Consider the following 15,654-nt stretch of genomic DNA (forward strand, 5'->3'; position numbering starts at 1 on the left):
TTCACTGGCAAGGTGAGTGTAGTCCTAGCTGGGTTGTGACAGGCAGGCAACTGGATGGGCTGGGCAGTACTCTGGGGTACACAGGCAGAGGGGCCAGGAACAAGAGAGGGTGAGGTGAAGTGGAGAGTGGAGGGCCTGACCTACTTGTTTCACACACATTCATTGAAAAAATCAAGTCCACCTCCAGCATCCCAGTGCCCCACGGGAGGAGAGAACGTAGTTTGCGAAACATTCCAAATCATGAACAACACATCTTCCTCACTTTTTAGCAAATGCTTAATATTTTACAACTTAATTTTTTCACCTGGCCCCCTACTGTCCTCCAAGAGCTCCCAGCCTACAGGGGAGGCTAAGAGTGTGTCAGGCCGGAAGTCACCCCTGACGCTTCTGCCGGCAGCTACGAGCTCAGCTTTCAATGTGCCCCTGGACGACGTCCCCGACCTGCCGCCCCTGCCCACAGCCCCCACCCCTCCGGGTGAATCCAGGCCCCACCTGTGTGTTCCCTAAGATCCAGAGATGCGGGTCTGGGCAGGAGGAGAAGCTAATGCATTTCAGCTGGAGGGAAAATGGGGTGGGGTGGGTGAGGGATGCTGGAGGGGAGTGGAGAAGGGCCCTCAGGGAGACGGTACAGCTGGATGAGGGCACATCTCTCTGGGCTGGGCTTGCAGCCACCCGCTGGGACAGGCAGAGAACCTCCTGATACGAAGAACTGAGAGCGGGGTCGCACCTCCTGAGAGGGCTGCTCCCTGAGCGGGAGCAAGGCAGAGGGGCTGCAGCTGTGTCTGCAGGTGGGAGCAGGGCGCAGGGCAAGCTCAGGGGACTCCCATGGTTCTTTTCAGCCCAGACCCCAGATCCTCCAGATTGACAATCCTCCTGTGGTCCCTTTCCTGTTTCTAAGCAGCTACACTCAGGCCTGGCACTCCGGAAAAATCTACCCGGCCTCCAAAAGGATTCATACTCCTGTTTGGAAAGTTTTTTCAGCCCTGGCTGGCATAGCTCAGTGGATTGAGCACAGGCTGCGAACCAAAGTGTCGCAGGTTCGATTCCCAGTCAGGGCACATGCCTGGGTTGCAGGCCATGACCCCCAGCAACTGCACACTGACGTCTCTCTCTCTTTCTCCCTCCCTTCCTTCTCTAAAAATGAGTGAATAAAATCTTTTAATAAAAAATAAAAAGTTTTTTCTAAAGCGCCCACCACAGAGCCCTGCTCAACCCCTCCCTGCCCAGAGAGGCAGCCTGAGAAGGGGCAGCACTTGGGGAACGGTGGCAAGAACTCTGGTCTTGGAGTCAGGAGTTCCGGCTTTAGTCCCAGAACGGCTCTCCTACTGGTGTCGCTCTTTCCTGAGTCATTTCCTTTCACTGGCCCCCCGTTTCTCAACAAGACAAATCAAAATAACTCCTGTCTCCTGCGGCTGCGGCTGCTGCTGCTGCCGCCATGGCCCCTTATGGGTCCAAGGAGAGACCTTACCCTGTCCGCCAGGCCCTGCCCCACCGCCACCAGTTCAGGCTCCAATGGCCCAAGGCCCCTCCGACTGTGTGCGTGATCTCTTAGTTCCTCAAATCTACCTGGCTCTTTCTTTATCCTCCCGGGGTCTTCATTTTTTCTCTCCCTCGGATGTTCCGGTCTCTTCTCCTAATCACTCCCAATTTAGTTCAGATTAAGTGTCACTTCCTTTTGGAAGCCTGAGGCCCTTGTACTTGTTCAGAGCATCACCACTGCGGTGCAAACCTTTACAGGAGAGTGTGGCTTCCAGGTCTCCCCCAGGGAGGGGAGGCGCTGCCTGGAGGAGTGGAAGGGACGCGATTGGCGGGGGAAAGGGCGTCGCATCTGAAGATGCTAGTGAAGGACGGCGGGTCACCACCCGCCCTGGACTTCCGAAGTTGCTGGGGTCACGCGCCCCTGCACCGCGCGCAGTCAGAAGACTCCCCCCCGCGGCCGTCTGGGACCCGGAAGCCAGTCTCTCGGCTGCCTGCGGGCGCTTTACCTTCGCTTCCACGTGACCTGAAACTCGCAGCTGATTGGGCCCGGGCCGGCCCGCCCGCTACGCCCGAGTCTCGAATTGGTTTTCCAGGGGCGGGGCTCACACCCAGGACCATGGAGGTGGTGGCGGTGGCCGCGGCCTTGGGGTTCCTGCTACTGGCCGTGCAGGGTGCCCCGGCCGGAGACGAGGCCCGGGAGGCCGAGGCCGTGCGGGCGCTCCTGGCCCGGCTGCTGGGGCCCGGGCCAGCGGCCGCCTTCTCGGTGTCGGTGAAGCGCTCGCTGGCGGCGGAGTCCGGCCTGGACACCTACCGCCTGAGCGGCGGCGGCGCCGGGGCGCAGGTGCGGGTGCTCGGCTCCACGGGCGTAGCCGCTGCCGCGGGGCTGCACCGCTACCTGCGTGACTTCTGCGGCTGCCACGTGGCCTGGTCCGGCTCTCAGCTGCACCTGCCGCAGCCGCTGCCTGCCTTGCCCGAGGAGCTGACCGAGGCCACGCCCAACAGGTACCGGCGGGACCCGCCCGTCGGCTCCCCCGCTGCCGCCTCCAGCCTCCCGCGGGCGCGCACACCTCGCTGAAGTCCTGTCCCACCCCAGCGCTGGGCTGGTAGGATGCGCTAGCTTTAGGGCCGCACACCTCTGGCTTCATATCCCAGCTCTGCCTTGTCCAGCTAACTCAAAAAGAACCTAGAGGTTTTGGATAGAAATAAATGAGAAACATTTATTCCAGGGTCTTAGGGTTTATAAACTGGAAACACAACTAAACAATACTCGAGTGTTTCCAAGAAGAAAGAAATGCCAAGAATTCTTATAGTTAAAAGGTACATTTTTCCAAGATCAGACGAGATGGGGGTGCGTTCAGGGCCCTAGTTGTAAAAGGTGCATTCTTGAGAAGAATCATCTTGCACTCAATCTCTGGGTGGGTTCCAGGTAACCCTGTGGGCTGGGTATGACCATTTGTTCCTTAGTCCTTCAGGAATAATCCAGGCATTATCTGGAGGTGTGCTGCATGTCCAGACATGGATGCAGGACTGGAAAGATCAAAAGTCTAAGGTCCCAGACCAGTTAAAACAAGAACAGAATTTGTCTCCCCATGTCTCAACCTACTTGATTTTTGCAATTTAGCAGCTTGACCATAGTGACTACACTCCACTCATTCACTCCGTTCCTCAGCCTCTAAAAGCTGTGTGTCCTGGAGCAAGTCGCTTCGCCTCTCCGAGCCTTGGTTGACTCATCTGAAAAATGGACACAGTGACCTTTGCCGTGCAGTGTTGGTTGTGAGGGCTTGCCCGGGGATGGGAGCAGGATTTGCATGACTGGTGATCAGAAAATGCCATTTGTTTGCTGGCCCACCCTCTCTTCGAAGATGCTTGCTGAGGAACGACCCCCATGCCTCTCACAGGCCTCTGTTCTAGTCTTGCCTCACTGCATGGAAGGGATGTGTTCCCCCTTCCAAGACAGGGACCAGCTCTGCCAGACAGAGCTTCCACACTGTGCCTGGAGAAGGAACTCTGGGAGGGTAGAATGGAATATGCTTTCAAATACCTGCGGGGCTCGAGAGCCCTGAAAGAGTGCTGGGGGCCGGTGAGTGGGCGCCCCAGAAGCTCATGTCCTGAGTCTTAGCTCCACCTGGGGTAGATCCCCTAGTGAAGCAGCAGAGGGGCCACAGGTAGAACTCCTCCCCTCTGGGCTAGATCTGGAGTCAGGCCGCCCTCTGAGCTCTTCCGGGATGGTGGGCATCAGGGACACGCCCCAGCTCATGCCCCTGCCCACAGGTACCGATATTACCAAAATGTGTGCACGCAAAGCTACTCCTTCGTGTGGTGGGACTGGACCCGCTGGGAGCAGGAGATTGACTGGATGGCTCTGAATGGCATCAACCTGGCGCTGGCCTGGAGCGGCCAGGAGGCCATCTGGCAGCGGGTACGTGCCCAGGGCATGGGCCACCCCAGGGGACCCAGCCCTACTCCCACCCCCACATCACCACAGCATCCGGCACAGAGAGCATAAGGGCCCCGGAAGTGCCTGCCGTGTGCACGATGGCTCCAGCCCTCTGCAAACCTGCAAACCAAGACTCCCGCTGCTGAGACAAACGTCAGAATGCTTATGGAGAGCGGGACCCAGCACGCTGCTGTTAACACTTGGAGAAGTCAGGGCTCCCTCCGCCACCCCCCATGCCCACTCAATCTGCTGCTTCTGCAGAGTCTGTCTCATCGGCAGGTCCTGACCTGCCTCACCTTCTTCCTCCTTAGTCACGGCCCCCGTTCAGGCTCTCGTGCCCTCTTCCTGGACACCCACAAGAGCCTCTGGACAGGACTCGACTCTTGGCCCTCTGCTAGCCAGAGTGCCCCTTTCTGAAACGCAAATCCGGTCCAGACCTTCCACTAACACACTCAGGAGTGCGCCACTGCCTTCCGTCTCTTCGAGGCCCAGGAGCTTCCATCCCTGGGCCCTCTGGGCTCTAGCTGAACCTTGGGGTGTATAGGCTCCCCACAAAGCTCTCCTCACCCATCACTCTAGCCAGCCTTGATTCATGAGACCTCCTAAGGCCCTTTCTCATTTGGGGGAAAGCCCCTTTGTGCCCCCCTCACCCGTGTGACAAGAGTGACATATTCGTAAACTCACCAGTTCACAGATCTCTTTCTGCTGGACTGTGGGCTCCTTGCAGGCGGGGGTTGCGTGTTGTCTGAGCAGCTGGAGGGCACAGCGCGGAGAGGAGGCGAGTGAGTGTTTGATCAGTGAATGGAGAGCAGGGTATTTATGTGTCTGGGGATTGCCTTCCTCTGCAGGTGTACCTGGCCTTGGGCCTGACCCAGTCAGAGATCGATGAGTACTTCACCGGTCCTGCCTTCCTGGCCTGGGGGCGCATGGGCAACCTGCATACCTGGGGTGGACCCCTGCCCTACTCCTGGCACCTCAAGCAGCTTTACCTGCAGGTAAAACAGTGGAGAAGGGGCCATGGCTGGTGTGGCTCAGTGGCACAGAGAGTCTCCTACTGCAGACCCAAGGGTCCCAGGTTGCATCCCCAGTCAGGAGACACACCTGGGTTGTGGGCCAGGTCCCCCAGCAAGAGACAACTCATCTATGTTTTTCTCCCTCTCTTTCTCCCTTCCTTACCTCTAAAAATAAATAAACACAATCTTAATAACAATGGGGTAGGGAAGGCACAGGATTGGACCAGACAGTAACAAGCCTAGGGAGGGTGGTGTCTGGCTGGGCTAAAGGCTCTCAGCTGGGCCCTGAGGACTCGGTGCGCCCTGGGAGAATGAGGGCCTCCCGTCCCCGGCTGCGCTCACCAGTTCCCCGCACCTCCCTCCTCCTCAGCATCGAATCCTGGACCGGATGCGCTCCTTCGGCATGATCCCCGTGCTGCCGGCATTCGCAGGCCATGTCCCCAAGGCTATAACCAGGTGAGCCTCCCCCCACCCACCCTCACCCGCTCAGCTCAGAGACGGAATTTCTCTTCTCCTGCAAGACATGATTTAAAGAAAAACCGAAGCTCTGGATGTAGCCCTGCCTTGATTCCTGGCCCCGCCACCCACTAGCCATGAGACCTTGGACAGAGCACGTGACCACCCTGGGCCCCAGCTGTCTCCCTTGTAAAATATGAGCATACGAAGTTTGGCGTGGAGTCTTAGCAAAAGGCAGCTCTATGAGGGGTCGTCTGGGTGCACTGGTCTCTGTCCTTCCTGCTCCTCTGCGCTCCCTGCCCCCACTCCTGTAGCTGGGGAAATGCTTCAAGGCCCAGCTGAGCCCTCCCCTCCCTCAGGAAGTCCTGCTGGCACCTCATCGTTGGTTGCTGCCTCCTTCATGCCCATGAGCACCCAGTTTCCTCCATTCTCGCAGTGCTCATTGCACGCTGCTGGCCTCACTGGCCACCCCTTTGTCTCTCCAACCCGAGAGGCAGGAGCCTCGCGCACACAGGCAGTGAACGTGTGTCGGGCTGTCCGGGGCTGCCAGACCAGGCTCTGCGCTGGGCCCTGTGGGGGAAGCAACACAGGTGCACTGAGTTCCTGCCCCTGATGGGAGGCAGGTTGCTGGGGGGTTACAGTACAGAGGACCCACTTCTCTGTCAAGGTCATTTCTGCCTGGGGAAGGGGCCAGCAAGGGCTCTGGGCCAGACCTTGGAAAGCGAGTACTGCTTGTTGCAGACAGTGGGAGAGGAGAGACGGCAAAAGCTTTCCAGACGAGGTGAAGCCTAAAAGTTATCAAGGCATAACCAGCTGCATACGCAGGGAGGGAGGAGGAAAGGAATGCAGGCATGGGCATGGTACGTGCAGATGCGCGGGCACGGGAGGCCAGCATGAGTCCCGGGAGCTGTGGGTGAGGTGATGAGATAAGCAGTGAACACTGCATCAGCCTCCAGTAAATGTCTGCACTGTCCCCACCCCCAACCAGGGTGTTCCCTCGGGTCAATGTCACCCAGATGGGCAGCTGGGGACACTTCAACTGCTCCTACTCCTGCTCCTTCCTTCTGGCTCCGGAAGACCCCCTGTTCCCCATTGTGGGGAGCCTCTTCCTGCGGGAGCTGACCAAAGAGTTTGGCACCGATCACATCTACGGGGCGGATACTTTCAATGAGATGCAGCCGCCGTCCTCAGAGCCCTCCTACCTTGCCGCAGCCACTGCCGCCGTCTACCGGGCCATGACCACAGGTTTGGCGCCAGTGGGAGGCGGGGAAGGGGAGCCCCTGGGCTCTCAGGGGTGGGGCTGGGAGAAGGACCTGGGAATGACACCGAACTCTGGCATGAGGCACTTGGTGGTGTGCGCGCAAACATCGTCTGGTTTGCTCACACTGGCTGAGAGGGAGCTCTGAACTCGGGCTCCAGCACGCCCCCGCCCCCCCTCCCCCCGCCTGTGCGGCTTGTGACAAGCCACCTTCTTCCCCGTGCCTCAGTTGCTTGTCCATGACGTGGGGCTTCCTCGGGAGTGGAAGGAGGCCCGGCCCAGAGTCAAGCGTTGAATGGCTGCTGAAAACACGGGGGCGGGCAAACGTGGGTTTGCCGTTGAGAGTGCTGGAAACACAGGGTTTGTTCTTGTCTTGTTGTTATTTGTTAATTATTTTGTCATTTGCATTACAACGGTAAACCTACGTTTGCCCACCCCGTGTTTTATTTGGTGTCCACCTCCACGCTGAGGCACCTGACGCAGGCCGGAGATGAGAGAGTGTGCCCAAAGCCGTGAGGTGCCCTTCCTGGGGCACCAGTGGGAACCGAGCGCTCCTACCTGCCCCCTACAGGGGAGGGCGGACCGGACCGGGTCAGGAGTGGCTTGGGCAGGCCTCCGGGTCACACAGGAGGGAGCCAGTGGGCTCAGGGCTCCGAGAGCAGCGCTGATGGGCCCAGGGCCTGTCGGATGGCACGTTCAGCCTCCTCCCTTCCCAGCCCCACGTTCTGAGTCAGAGGAGCAGCCAGGAACGTGCATTTTAACCAGCCAACCAGCCATCCAGGTGATTCAGATGTTGCATTTAAACGCGACAGCACCTCCCTGGAGCTGCTGGCTGGGAGAGGAGGAGAGAGGAAGGGTGTGTGTGAGGACGTGCCCTGCTGGTCGGCTGCACAGGGGAAGGGGGTGCCTGTGACAGTCACTTAACGTCTCTGGACCCCTGTTTCCTCATCTGTAGAATGGGGTGAATGTTCCCTTGGCCTCTCTGCTGTTCTCATCACCCTCCTTCTCTGTCCCCCCACCCCTACCACAGTGGACCCTGACGCTGTCTGGCTCCTCCAAGGCTGGCTCTTCCAGCACCAGCCCCAGTTCTGGGGCCCCGCGCAGGTGGGGGCGGTGCTCAGGGCAGTGCCCCATGGCCGCCTCCTGGTGCTGGACCTGTTTGCTGAGAGCCAGCCCGTGTACAACCGCACGGCCTCCTTCCAGGGCCAGCCCTTCATCTGGTGCATGCTGCATAACTTCGGGGGCAACCACGGCCTGTTCGGGGCCCTGGAGGCTGTGAACCGAGGCCCCGCGGCCGCCCGCCTCTTCCCCAACTCCACCATGGCGGGCACGGGCATGGCCCCCGAAGGCATCGGCCAGAACGAGGTGGTCTACGCTCTCATGGCCGAGCTGGGCTGGCGGAAGGACCCGGTGACGGATTTGGGGGCCTGGGTGACCAGCTTTGCCGCCCGGCGGTACGGGGCCTCCCACGCAGGCGCGGAGGCGGCGTGGAGGCTGCTGCTCAGGAGCGTCTACAACTGCTCGGGCGCCGCCTGCAGGGGCCACAACGGCAGCCCGCTCGTCAGGCGGCCGTCCCTGCAGATGGTCACCACCGTGTGGTACAACCGATCCGACGTGTTTGAGGCCTGGCGGCTGCTGCTGACAGCCGCCCCCACCCTGGCTGCCAGCCCAGCCTTCCGCTACGACCTGGTGGACGTGAGCCGCCAGGCGGTCCAGGAGCTGGTCAGCTTGTACTACGAGGAGGTGAGGACTGCCTACCAGAGCAAGGAGCTGGTTCCGCTGCTGAGGGCAGCGGGCATCCTGGCCTACGAGCTTCTGCCCTCACTGGATGGCCTACTGGCCAGTGACAGCCACTTCCTGCTGGGCAGCTGGCTGGGGCAGGCCCGGGCCGCGGCGGTCAGTGAGGCCGAGGCCCGCTTCTATGAACAGAACAGCCGCTACCAGCTGACGCTCTGGGGGCCAGAGGGCAACATTCTGGACTACGCCAACAAGCAGCTGGCAGGGCTGGTGGCCGACTACTACACCCCCCGCTGGCGCCTCTTCTTGGACATGCTGGTCGAGAGCCTGGTCCGGGGCGTCCCCTTCCAACAGCGCCAGTTCGAGAAAGGCGCCTTCCAGCTGGAGCGGACCTTTGTCCTCAGCACGCGGAGGTACCCTGCCCAGCCCCAAGGCGACACTGTGGACCTAGCCAAGGAGCTCTTCCTCAAATATTACCCCCGGTGGGCGGCTGGCTCCTTGTGACAGATTAACCACCCCTGGGCCAGATGCCCCCCACCGCCCCGCCCCGGGCCCCGGCAGGTCGCCGGGGTCAGGAGCTGGGCAGGCATCACTGGAGCTCCCCAGGCCTGGGCGAAGGAACTCAAGACCTGCCAGTCGGTCAGGGGAAGGAGATTTGGAGGGAAGTGAGACGCCCTCCCCCACCACCCCAAATTGGGGGTCAAAGTACTGTTTTGATGCAACTTAATAAACCGGTGAATTGCCTGGGCCTGTCTGTCTGAATGTCACTGCTAGGTGCCGGAGGTGGGGGGGGGGGGCAGGGTTACAGCACAGACCCAGCGTGAGGCTGGTTCTCCCCACCCTTTGCCCTAGTCCTAATACTGATCCCTGACCTTTGACCTGAGAATGCCTTCCCGAAGCATCTCCTTTCGTGCCATCAGTAGCAAACTTTGGAAACTGTAATTGTCCCTGCGGGAAGATCTGGCCAGGGCTCTCAGCATCCACCTGGGAGCCTTCACTTCCTCATTGCAAAGCCTCTCCCTGCCTCTGACCAGCAATGCAGAAAGGTCATTCCAAGAAGTAGCCTCATCTCTGCCTTGACCTTGATGCTGAGCAAGGAGATTGGACTTTAGAGCTGAGTCGGCCAGGAACCGCTGGAGGGTTCAGCCTTGATGTAATGCCGAAGACACAACAAGGGGTGGAGACTTCCTCAGGCCTGGGCAGAGCAGAGTAGGTGATATCTTGTCCAGAGAAGAGAGCCTGACACTCCGCCAGCCTCTCCCACCCACCCGTCCCCATGGACCGCACCGTGGTGCTCATCACCGGCTGCTCCTCGGGCATCGGCCTGCACCTGGCCACGCGTCTGGCATCAGACCCATCGAGGAGCTTCAAAGGTACCTGAGGGGATTTGCATGGAGACGGGGGAGCAGCCCCAGGTCCGAGAGAATCTGGGTAAGTCGAGCAGGCCATTCAGATCCTCGTTTCCTCCCCCACCCTCCAGTGTATGCCACTTTCCGGGACCTGAGCACGCAGGGCCCGCTGTGGGAGGCAGCTGAGTCACGAGGGTGTCCTCCCGGCTCCCTGGAGACACTGCAGCTGGATGTACAGGATGCAGATTCTGTGGCTGCAGCCAGGGCACGTGTGACCGAGGGCTGTGTGGACGTGTTGGGTGAGCCTCCCCAAAACGCATGCCAAAGCCTTCCCTGCCCCGTGTCCAAACCTAGGTGTCCCGAGGCCCAGGGAGCATCAGGGGTCCCACAGGGGCAGAGGGCAGTGCGTGAGGCACGTGGGGATAGACCTCTCCTTGCAGTGTGCAACGCTGGCCGGGGCCTGCTCGGGCCGCTCGAGGTGCACTCGGCTGACGCCGTGGGCTCCGTGCTGGACGTGAACTTGGTCGGGACGGTGCGGGTGCTTCAGGCCTTCCTGCCGGACATGAAGCGCCGCCACTCAGGACGCATATTGGTCACCGGGAGCATGGGAGGCCTGATGGGTGAGTGGAAGGGGCCTGGTGGGGTGAGAGGGACGCGGGGGGCTGTCCACGGTTGCGCGCCCTCCGCCTCTCAGCGGCCACATCTCCCCTCCAAAGGGATCCCCTTCAACGACGTTTACTGCGCCAGCAAGTTCGCCATCGAAGGCTTATGTGAGAGTCTGGCCATTCAGCTGCTGCCCTTCGGGGTCCAGTGAGTCTCCGCCCCGCCCCTGGAACCCTCTGAACCCCAACTTTGGGAACCCCCACGCCCCGTCTCCTCTCATTGGAGCTGCTCCCAGGCGGGCTCCCTGGCCTGTCCCCATGGCAGCCCCTATTTGTTGTGTGCCAGGCACTATTCTGGGCCCACGCACTGTACGCTGGTGCATACCTAGCTGGTGAGGTGTCTGTCATCGGGAAGCTCTGGCCCAGAGGGGTTAACTGACTGCCTCAAGGTCACACAGCACGTTACCCAGCCAAGCTGGAATTCTGATTTCAGACTGGCTCTCGCAGCCTCAGATGGATGTGGGAGCCCCTCTTGGGCAGCGAACCACTTTCCAAGTGCTCTGTCTGTCACTAGTCACCTGCCCATGCGCAGACCCCTTCCCACCCTCCTTCCCGGTGTGGGGGGGGTCGCAGGGGGCTGGGGGCCAGGCCGGGGGTCAGGCCGGGGCCCTGCTCTCGTTGGCCCTCAGCCCACTCGCTGCTCTGCTGCTCTCGGGTCGCCAGTGTGAGCCTCATCGAGTGCGGCCCTGTGCGCACCGCCTTCCAGGAGAAGTTCCAGATGGGCCGTGGCGTGGTGCTGGACAATGTAGACGCCCAGACCCGAAACCTCTTCTCCCAGTACCTGCGCCACAGCAAGCAGGTCTTCCGCGAGCAGGGGCAGGACCCAGAGGAGGTGGCAGAGGTGGGTGCCAGGCAGGGCCCCCGGAGCTGGGGCGGCAGGCGAGCCCTCGCACCCAGCCGCAGCTAACGCGCTCTCTCCCTCCTCCACAGGTCTTCCTCACCGCGATGCGCGACCCGCGGCCCGCCCTGCGCTACTTCAGCTCCGAGGGCATCCTGCCCTTGGTGCGGCTGCGCCTCTCCGACCCCAGCGGCTGCAGCTACGTCGCTGCCATGCACCGCATAGGGTTCAGTGACAAGCCCGCCCACGGTCCTGACGGTGCCGGAACCGAGGCCGGAGCCGGAACTGGGGGACCCTGAGCTCAGCGCTCTTCCAGCCGCCCTGCAATAAAGGCCTGGTCCCCATGGTCTCCTTCTCTCTTCTTTGCGTCCCCCGGGGACGTGCAGTTCTGGAAAATGGAGTAGAACTGCACCTCGAGTGGGCAATCTGGAAAGTCCTCGTTTGCTCAGGTTACACCTACCGGGAAACCTCCCGGGAGGAGGGGAGAGCCAGTCGGGGTCAGATCAAGTCCACTGCTCTTGTCTGAGCAGTAGGAGTTAGGCGGACTTGGAGGAGGGAAAAGTCTGGTTGTGACTTGGCCACTAGTCATGGGACCCCGGGCAAGTTCTTTACCCTTTGGGAGCCTATTTTCCCATCTGTAACATGGGTATGATACCTATGCCACGGATCAGAGTAAGTATTAAGTGAGATAACACCTGAAAGCGCTGGTGTAGAGGTCTTCATAGCAGGCATGGGCATTGTCACTACTGGTGGTGTGACTGGTACTGTAACTGGAGTCGTCCCACGCAGAGGCCAGATGTGGAAAGAAGAAACAAGGCCAAGTGAATTGAAAGGAAACAGCCCCACTCACCCTTCACCTTGCCCCCTGCCCCAGGAGAAACTCGGGGGGAGAGATCCCCGAGATCCCAGGAGCTGCCTCTCACCGGGAGGTCGGGCCGAGGCCCAGCGGTCTATGCTCCTTCCCGAGGTCAGCCAGAGGAGGGGGATGGCAGGAGCCCCCGAGAGGGCCTGCGGGGTGTGCAGCCCGTCTCCTTCTAACTGCCTCCCCGGCTGGGTGCTAGAGGGAGGGGTGAAGAATGGATCGAAACTGGGGGAGCAGGTTTCAGGCAGAGGGCAGGGCAGGGGTGCCCTGGAAGGGAGGTACTGAGGGAGAGACTGGGGGCGGGGAGAGGACAACCAGGGGCCTGGACGTGAGAATAGAGAGGGACCTACTGGGGCTCCCGGGGCTTTGCGTGGGACCGTGGGGGAAGGAGGCGCTGCTTCCCCACCTGCCCGTGCTTCCAGAAAGTGGTCTGCTCCGGCCCTCCGGACCTCCTGCTGCTTCTGCTCCTCCCCAGAAGGTTCAGGAAGGGGCTGCTGGGGCCCGCCCTGCCTGGTCTCAGGAAGCTGTAACCCCCCCGTGACTTAGGCTGAGTGAGAGGCCTCCGAACCAGGAGCCACTAAGGAGACAAAACTTATTTCCCTGGCATGAACACTGCCTGCTCTGTGCCGGCCTCCAATGCTTGATCAGTTAGCCAATGACGGGTAAGATTTCCCACGGAGGGAATTGCCTAAGACAGACATGACCACGTGGAGGCCTCAGGGAAGGACTTGGGGAGCTGTGGAAATGAAGGCGTGATCAACATCGACCCCTGCCCCCTCGGCTTTGTCAAAGCCCGAGTCCTTGTTCTTAGAAGTGAGAAATCCAAGTCTCCCGGATGCCTTTGTCTCCTCTGTTGACTCAGGCCTGTGGAAATAGCAGGGGCGGTGCAGTCCAGACCAGAGTCGGCGGACCCTCGGGGTAATCAGGCCTGGGGCATAGACTATGCAAGATCCTGTGAGATCTGCTTGCTGGAAGATGTTATTAGATTAGAATCTGAAGGCACAGGCAGGAAATGAGACTAGCCTTTTAGGTCCTGTAGTGATAAAACCCCGAACTCTGCCCAGAATCCCAGCGGGAGTTCTGCCAGCACCTTTGAAAATTACCTACTTGTTAGATCTTCCCTGCCAGGCTGGAATCCACAAACTGTGTCTGTATTCTTAATAAAAACCTACTGAGGTGGGGGGCTTGGGGCGCTCTCCACTAGAGAGAGTGGCCGTTTCATCCCTATTTCCCCACAGGACTCGGTTGTCCCTGTGTATGTTTTTCTCATGTTTCGATGAGCACCCGCAGCAGGGATGGATACTGTGGGCCGGTGTCCTCCACAAGGGGCCTCAGCCGCCCCGTCCCTGCCTATCTCCCTGCTGTGCTGGCCTGGGAGAACTGTCCGCTTCACGCCCGGGTATGAGACTGTGTGACCTTGCTCTAGAGGTCACCCATGGCCGGGGGAGGTGTGACGATGAGAAAGGCAGATGGTGACCGCTCTCTCTTCCATGCATCCACACTCTTAATCATCTCAAGCAGGCCAAGACCAAAAAAAAAAATGGCCCAAAGAACAGATCAAAGCTCCAGAAAAAATACAACTAAGCAACAAAGAGATAGCCAACCTATCAGATGCACAGTTCAAACGCTAAGTGAAATAAGCCAGGCAGTGAAAGACAAATACCATATGATCTCACCATTAACAGGAACCTAATCAACAAAATGAACAAGCAAGGAAAGTGTAGCCAAAGTCATTAAAATTGAGAACAGGCTGACAGTGACCAGAGGGGAGGGGATAATGGGGGAAAAGGGTGAAGGGTTTACAGGAACAACTATAAAGGACACATGGACAGTAACAAGGGGGTGGGGTCGAAACAGGGGAGGGAGGTGGGGAGGGCTGGGGTGGTGAGGAGGGGTGGGGGGAAAAGGCAGAAAACTGTATTTGAACAACAATAAAAAAATGGTTACAATTTTTTTTTAAAGATTTTATTTATTTATTTTTAGGGAGGGAAGGGGTGGGGGGGAGAGAGAGAGAGAGAGAGAGAGAAACATCAATGTGTGGTTGCTGGGGGTTATGGCCTGCAACCCAGGAATGTACCCTGGCTGGGAATCAAACCTGGGACACTTTGGTTCCCAGCCCGCGCTCGATCCATTGAGCTACGCCAGCCAGGGCTTTGGTTACAATTTTTTTAAGATAAAATAAAACAAAAAATAATCATCTCAAGCACTCCTGTAGCAGAGCCCCTGTGATTTCAATGCACATAGTATTTTTGGCAGCTAGAATTAAATAATTTCTTTACTTGGCACTTCTTTTAATTAAAAATTTTTTTATTGATTACCGTATTACAGTTGCCCCAACTTTCCCCCCATTGCCTCCCTCCTACTGGGTACCACCATTCCCTCCAGCAGCACCCCCTCAACTAGCCCTCTGTTCAGATACGAACTGCTCTGCTTGCTCAACTCCTTTAGCCACTGATGTGGCATCTCCTTCTGTATCAGGAGGTGATAACTTCAAGGTCAGGAAGAGAATTTTATGAGTGTGTTTGGCAGAAGGAAGGGCTGCCTTCAAGGTAGCAGTGACCAGTTGCTGGTACCCAGGAGGCTCATGCAGAAAAAGTTATCTGTGACTAAAGATACACAGACTTCTCTCTCAGTTCCCTGAAACCCCCCCCACCCCCGACTCCCTATCTCACAGGCGGCGAACACAAGGCCCTCGGTGGAATCCGGCCCTGGGGGCAGCGCCAAGCTCCTTGCCCCTAGTTAAGGAGTCGTTCTATTTACACAGTCCTGAAGTTACATTCGGCCCTTGGAAGGCGACCACGAGGCTCATGGGGCCCCCGGCGAAAATGAGTTGGACACCCTTGCTGGCCTATCCCCATAAAAATTCCCTACGTTTTTGCTTTTGGGAAGAGCCAGATTCGAGAAATCTTGCTCTCCTGCTCTCTTGCTTTGATTAAATCGAATAAAACGTTCTCTGTCTCCGAGCACCAATGCGTTGGCCTAGTAGCACATGGGGTACTTGAACCTGAATTTGAGGGGTGATCCAATAGTAGTCCCGTGACTTTGAATATCATTTACATGCTGATGGCCCCCCCAACCCCCCAACAAAAAACCCCCACACATCTCCGACGTCACTGTCTCCCACAAACTCCAGCTTATATATCTCCAACTGCCTGCGGAACATCTTTTCTTTTTAATTTTTTGAATTGTACTTTTTCCATTACCATTTAACCCCCTTCCATCTCCTTCCCCTGCACTCACCGCACTGTTGCCCATGGCCTTGAGTCCTTTATCCTTTTTGCTTGCTCCCTCCACCCCCTGACCTCCCCGCTCCCAACAGCCGTCGTCCTGCTCTCTGTCTGTGCTGCTCAACATCTTGTGCCTAGTAAACTTAACATGTGTGAACCCCAATTTCTGGTTTCCAGCCCTTCCGGTCTTCCCTACTTCAGCATATGGCAATTTTATGCTTCCGGTTGCTTAGTCCAAAAACCTTAGATACTCCTTAACGCCAGTCTCCCTAATCCCTCAACCAATCCAGCAAATGCTGACAGCTCTACCTCAATCTTCAAGACATACTTGGAAAT

At 58.6% G+C, this 15,654-nt stretch overlaps 2 protein-coding genes across 6 annotated transcripts; both read left to right on the plus strand.

Moving 5' to 3' along the window:
* The first annotated feature begins 1,960 nt into the window (after window positions 1-1,960).
* NAGLU (N-acetyl-alpha-glucosaminidase) lies at window positions 1,961-9,124 on the plus strand. 2 transcript variants are annotated; one of them, XM_036033921.1, is made up of 7 exons: window positions 1,961-2,481; window positions 3,751-3,898; window positions 4,765-4,911; window positions 5,300-5,385; window positions 6,374-6,630; window positions 7,674-8,912; window positions 8,981-9,124. In XM_036033921.1, exons 1-6 carry the CDS (start codon window positions 2,096-2,098, stop codon window positions 8,882-8,884), a joined length of 2,235 nt encoding a protein of 744 aa, XP_035889814.1. In that variant the 5' UTR covers window positions 1,961-2,095; the 3' UTR covers window positions 8,885-8,912; window positions 8,981-9,124. The 2 variants fall into 2 exon arrangements, with proteins under 2 accessions (XP_035889814.1, XP_028375295.1); XM_028519494.2 differs by having other exon boundaries at window positions 7,674-9,124.
* Window positions 9,125-9,264: 140 nt separating this feature from the next.
* Window positions 9,265-11,578, plus strand: HSD17B1 (hydroxysteroid 17-beta dehydrogenase 1). 4 transcript variants are annotated; one of them, XM_036033926.1, is made up of 6 exons: window positions 9,265-9,753; window positions 9,861-10,028; window positions 10,170-10,349; window positions 10,446-10,539; window positions 11,055-11,232; window positions 11,322-11,578. In XM_036033926.1, exons 1-6 carry the CDS (start codon window positions 9,657-9,659, stop codon window positions 11,526-11,528), a joined length of 924 nt encoding a protein of 307 aa, XP_035889819.1. In that variant the 5' UTR covers window positions 9,265-9,656; the 3' UTR covers window positions 11,529-11,578. The 4 variants fall into 4 exon arrangements, with proteins under 4 accessions (XP_035889819.1, XP_035889817.1, XP_035889818.1 ...); XM_036033924.1 differs by having other exon boundaries at window positions 9,861-10,349; XM_036033925.1 differs by having other exon boundaries at window positions 10,170-10,539.
* Window positions 11,579-15,654: the final 4,076 nt, after the last annotated feature.

This window comes from Phyllostomus discolor, chromosome 8 (assembly GCF_004126475.2).
Source record: "Phyllostomus discolor isolate MPI-MPIP mPhyDis1 chromosome 8, mPhyDis1.pri.v3, whole genome shotgun sequence".
In the NCBI taxonomy this organism is placed as follows: domain Eukaryota; kingdom Metazoa; phylum Chordata; class Mammalia; order Chiroptera; family Phyllostomidae; genus Phyllostomus; species Phyllostomus discolor.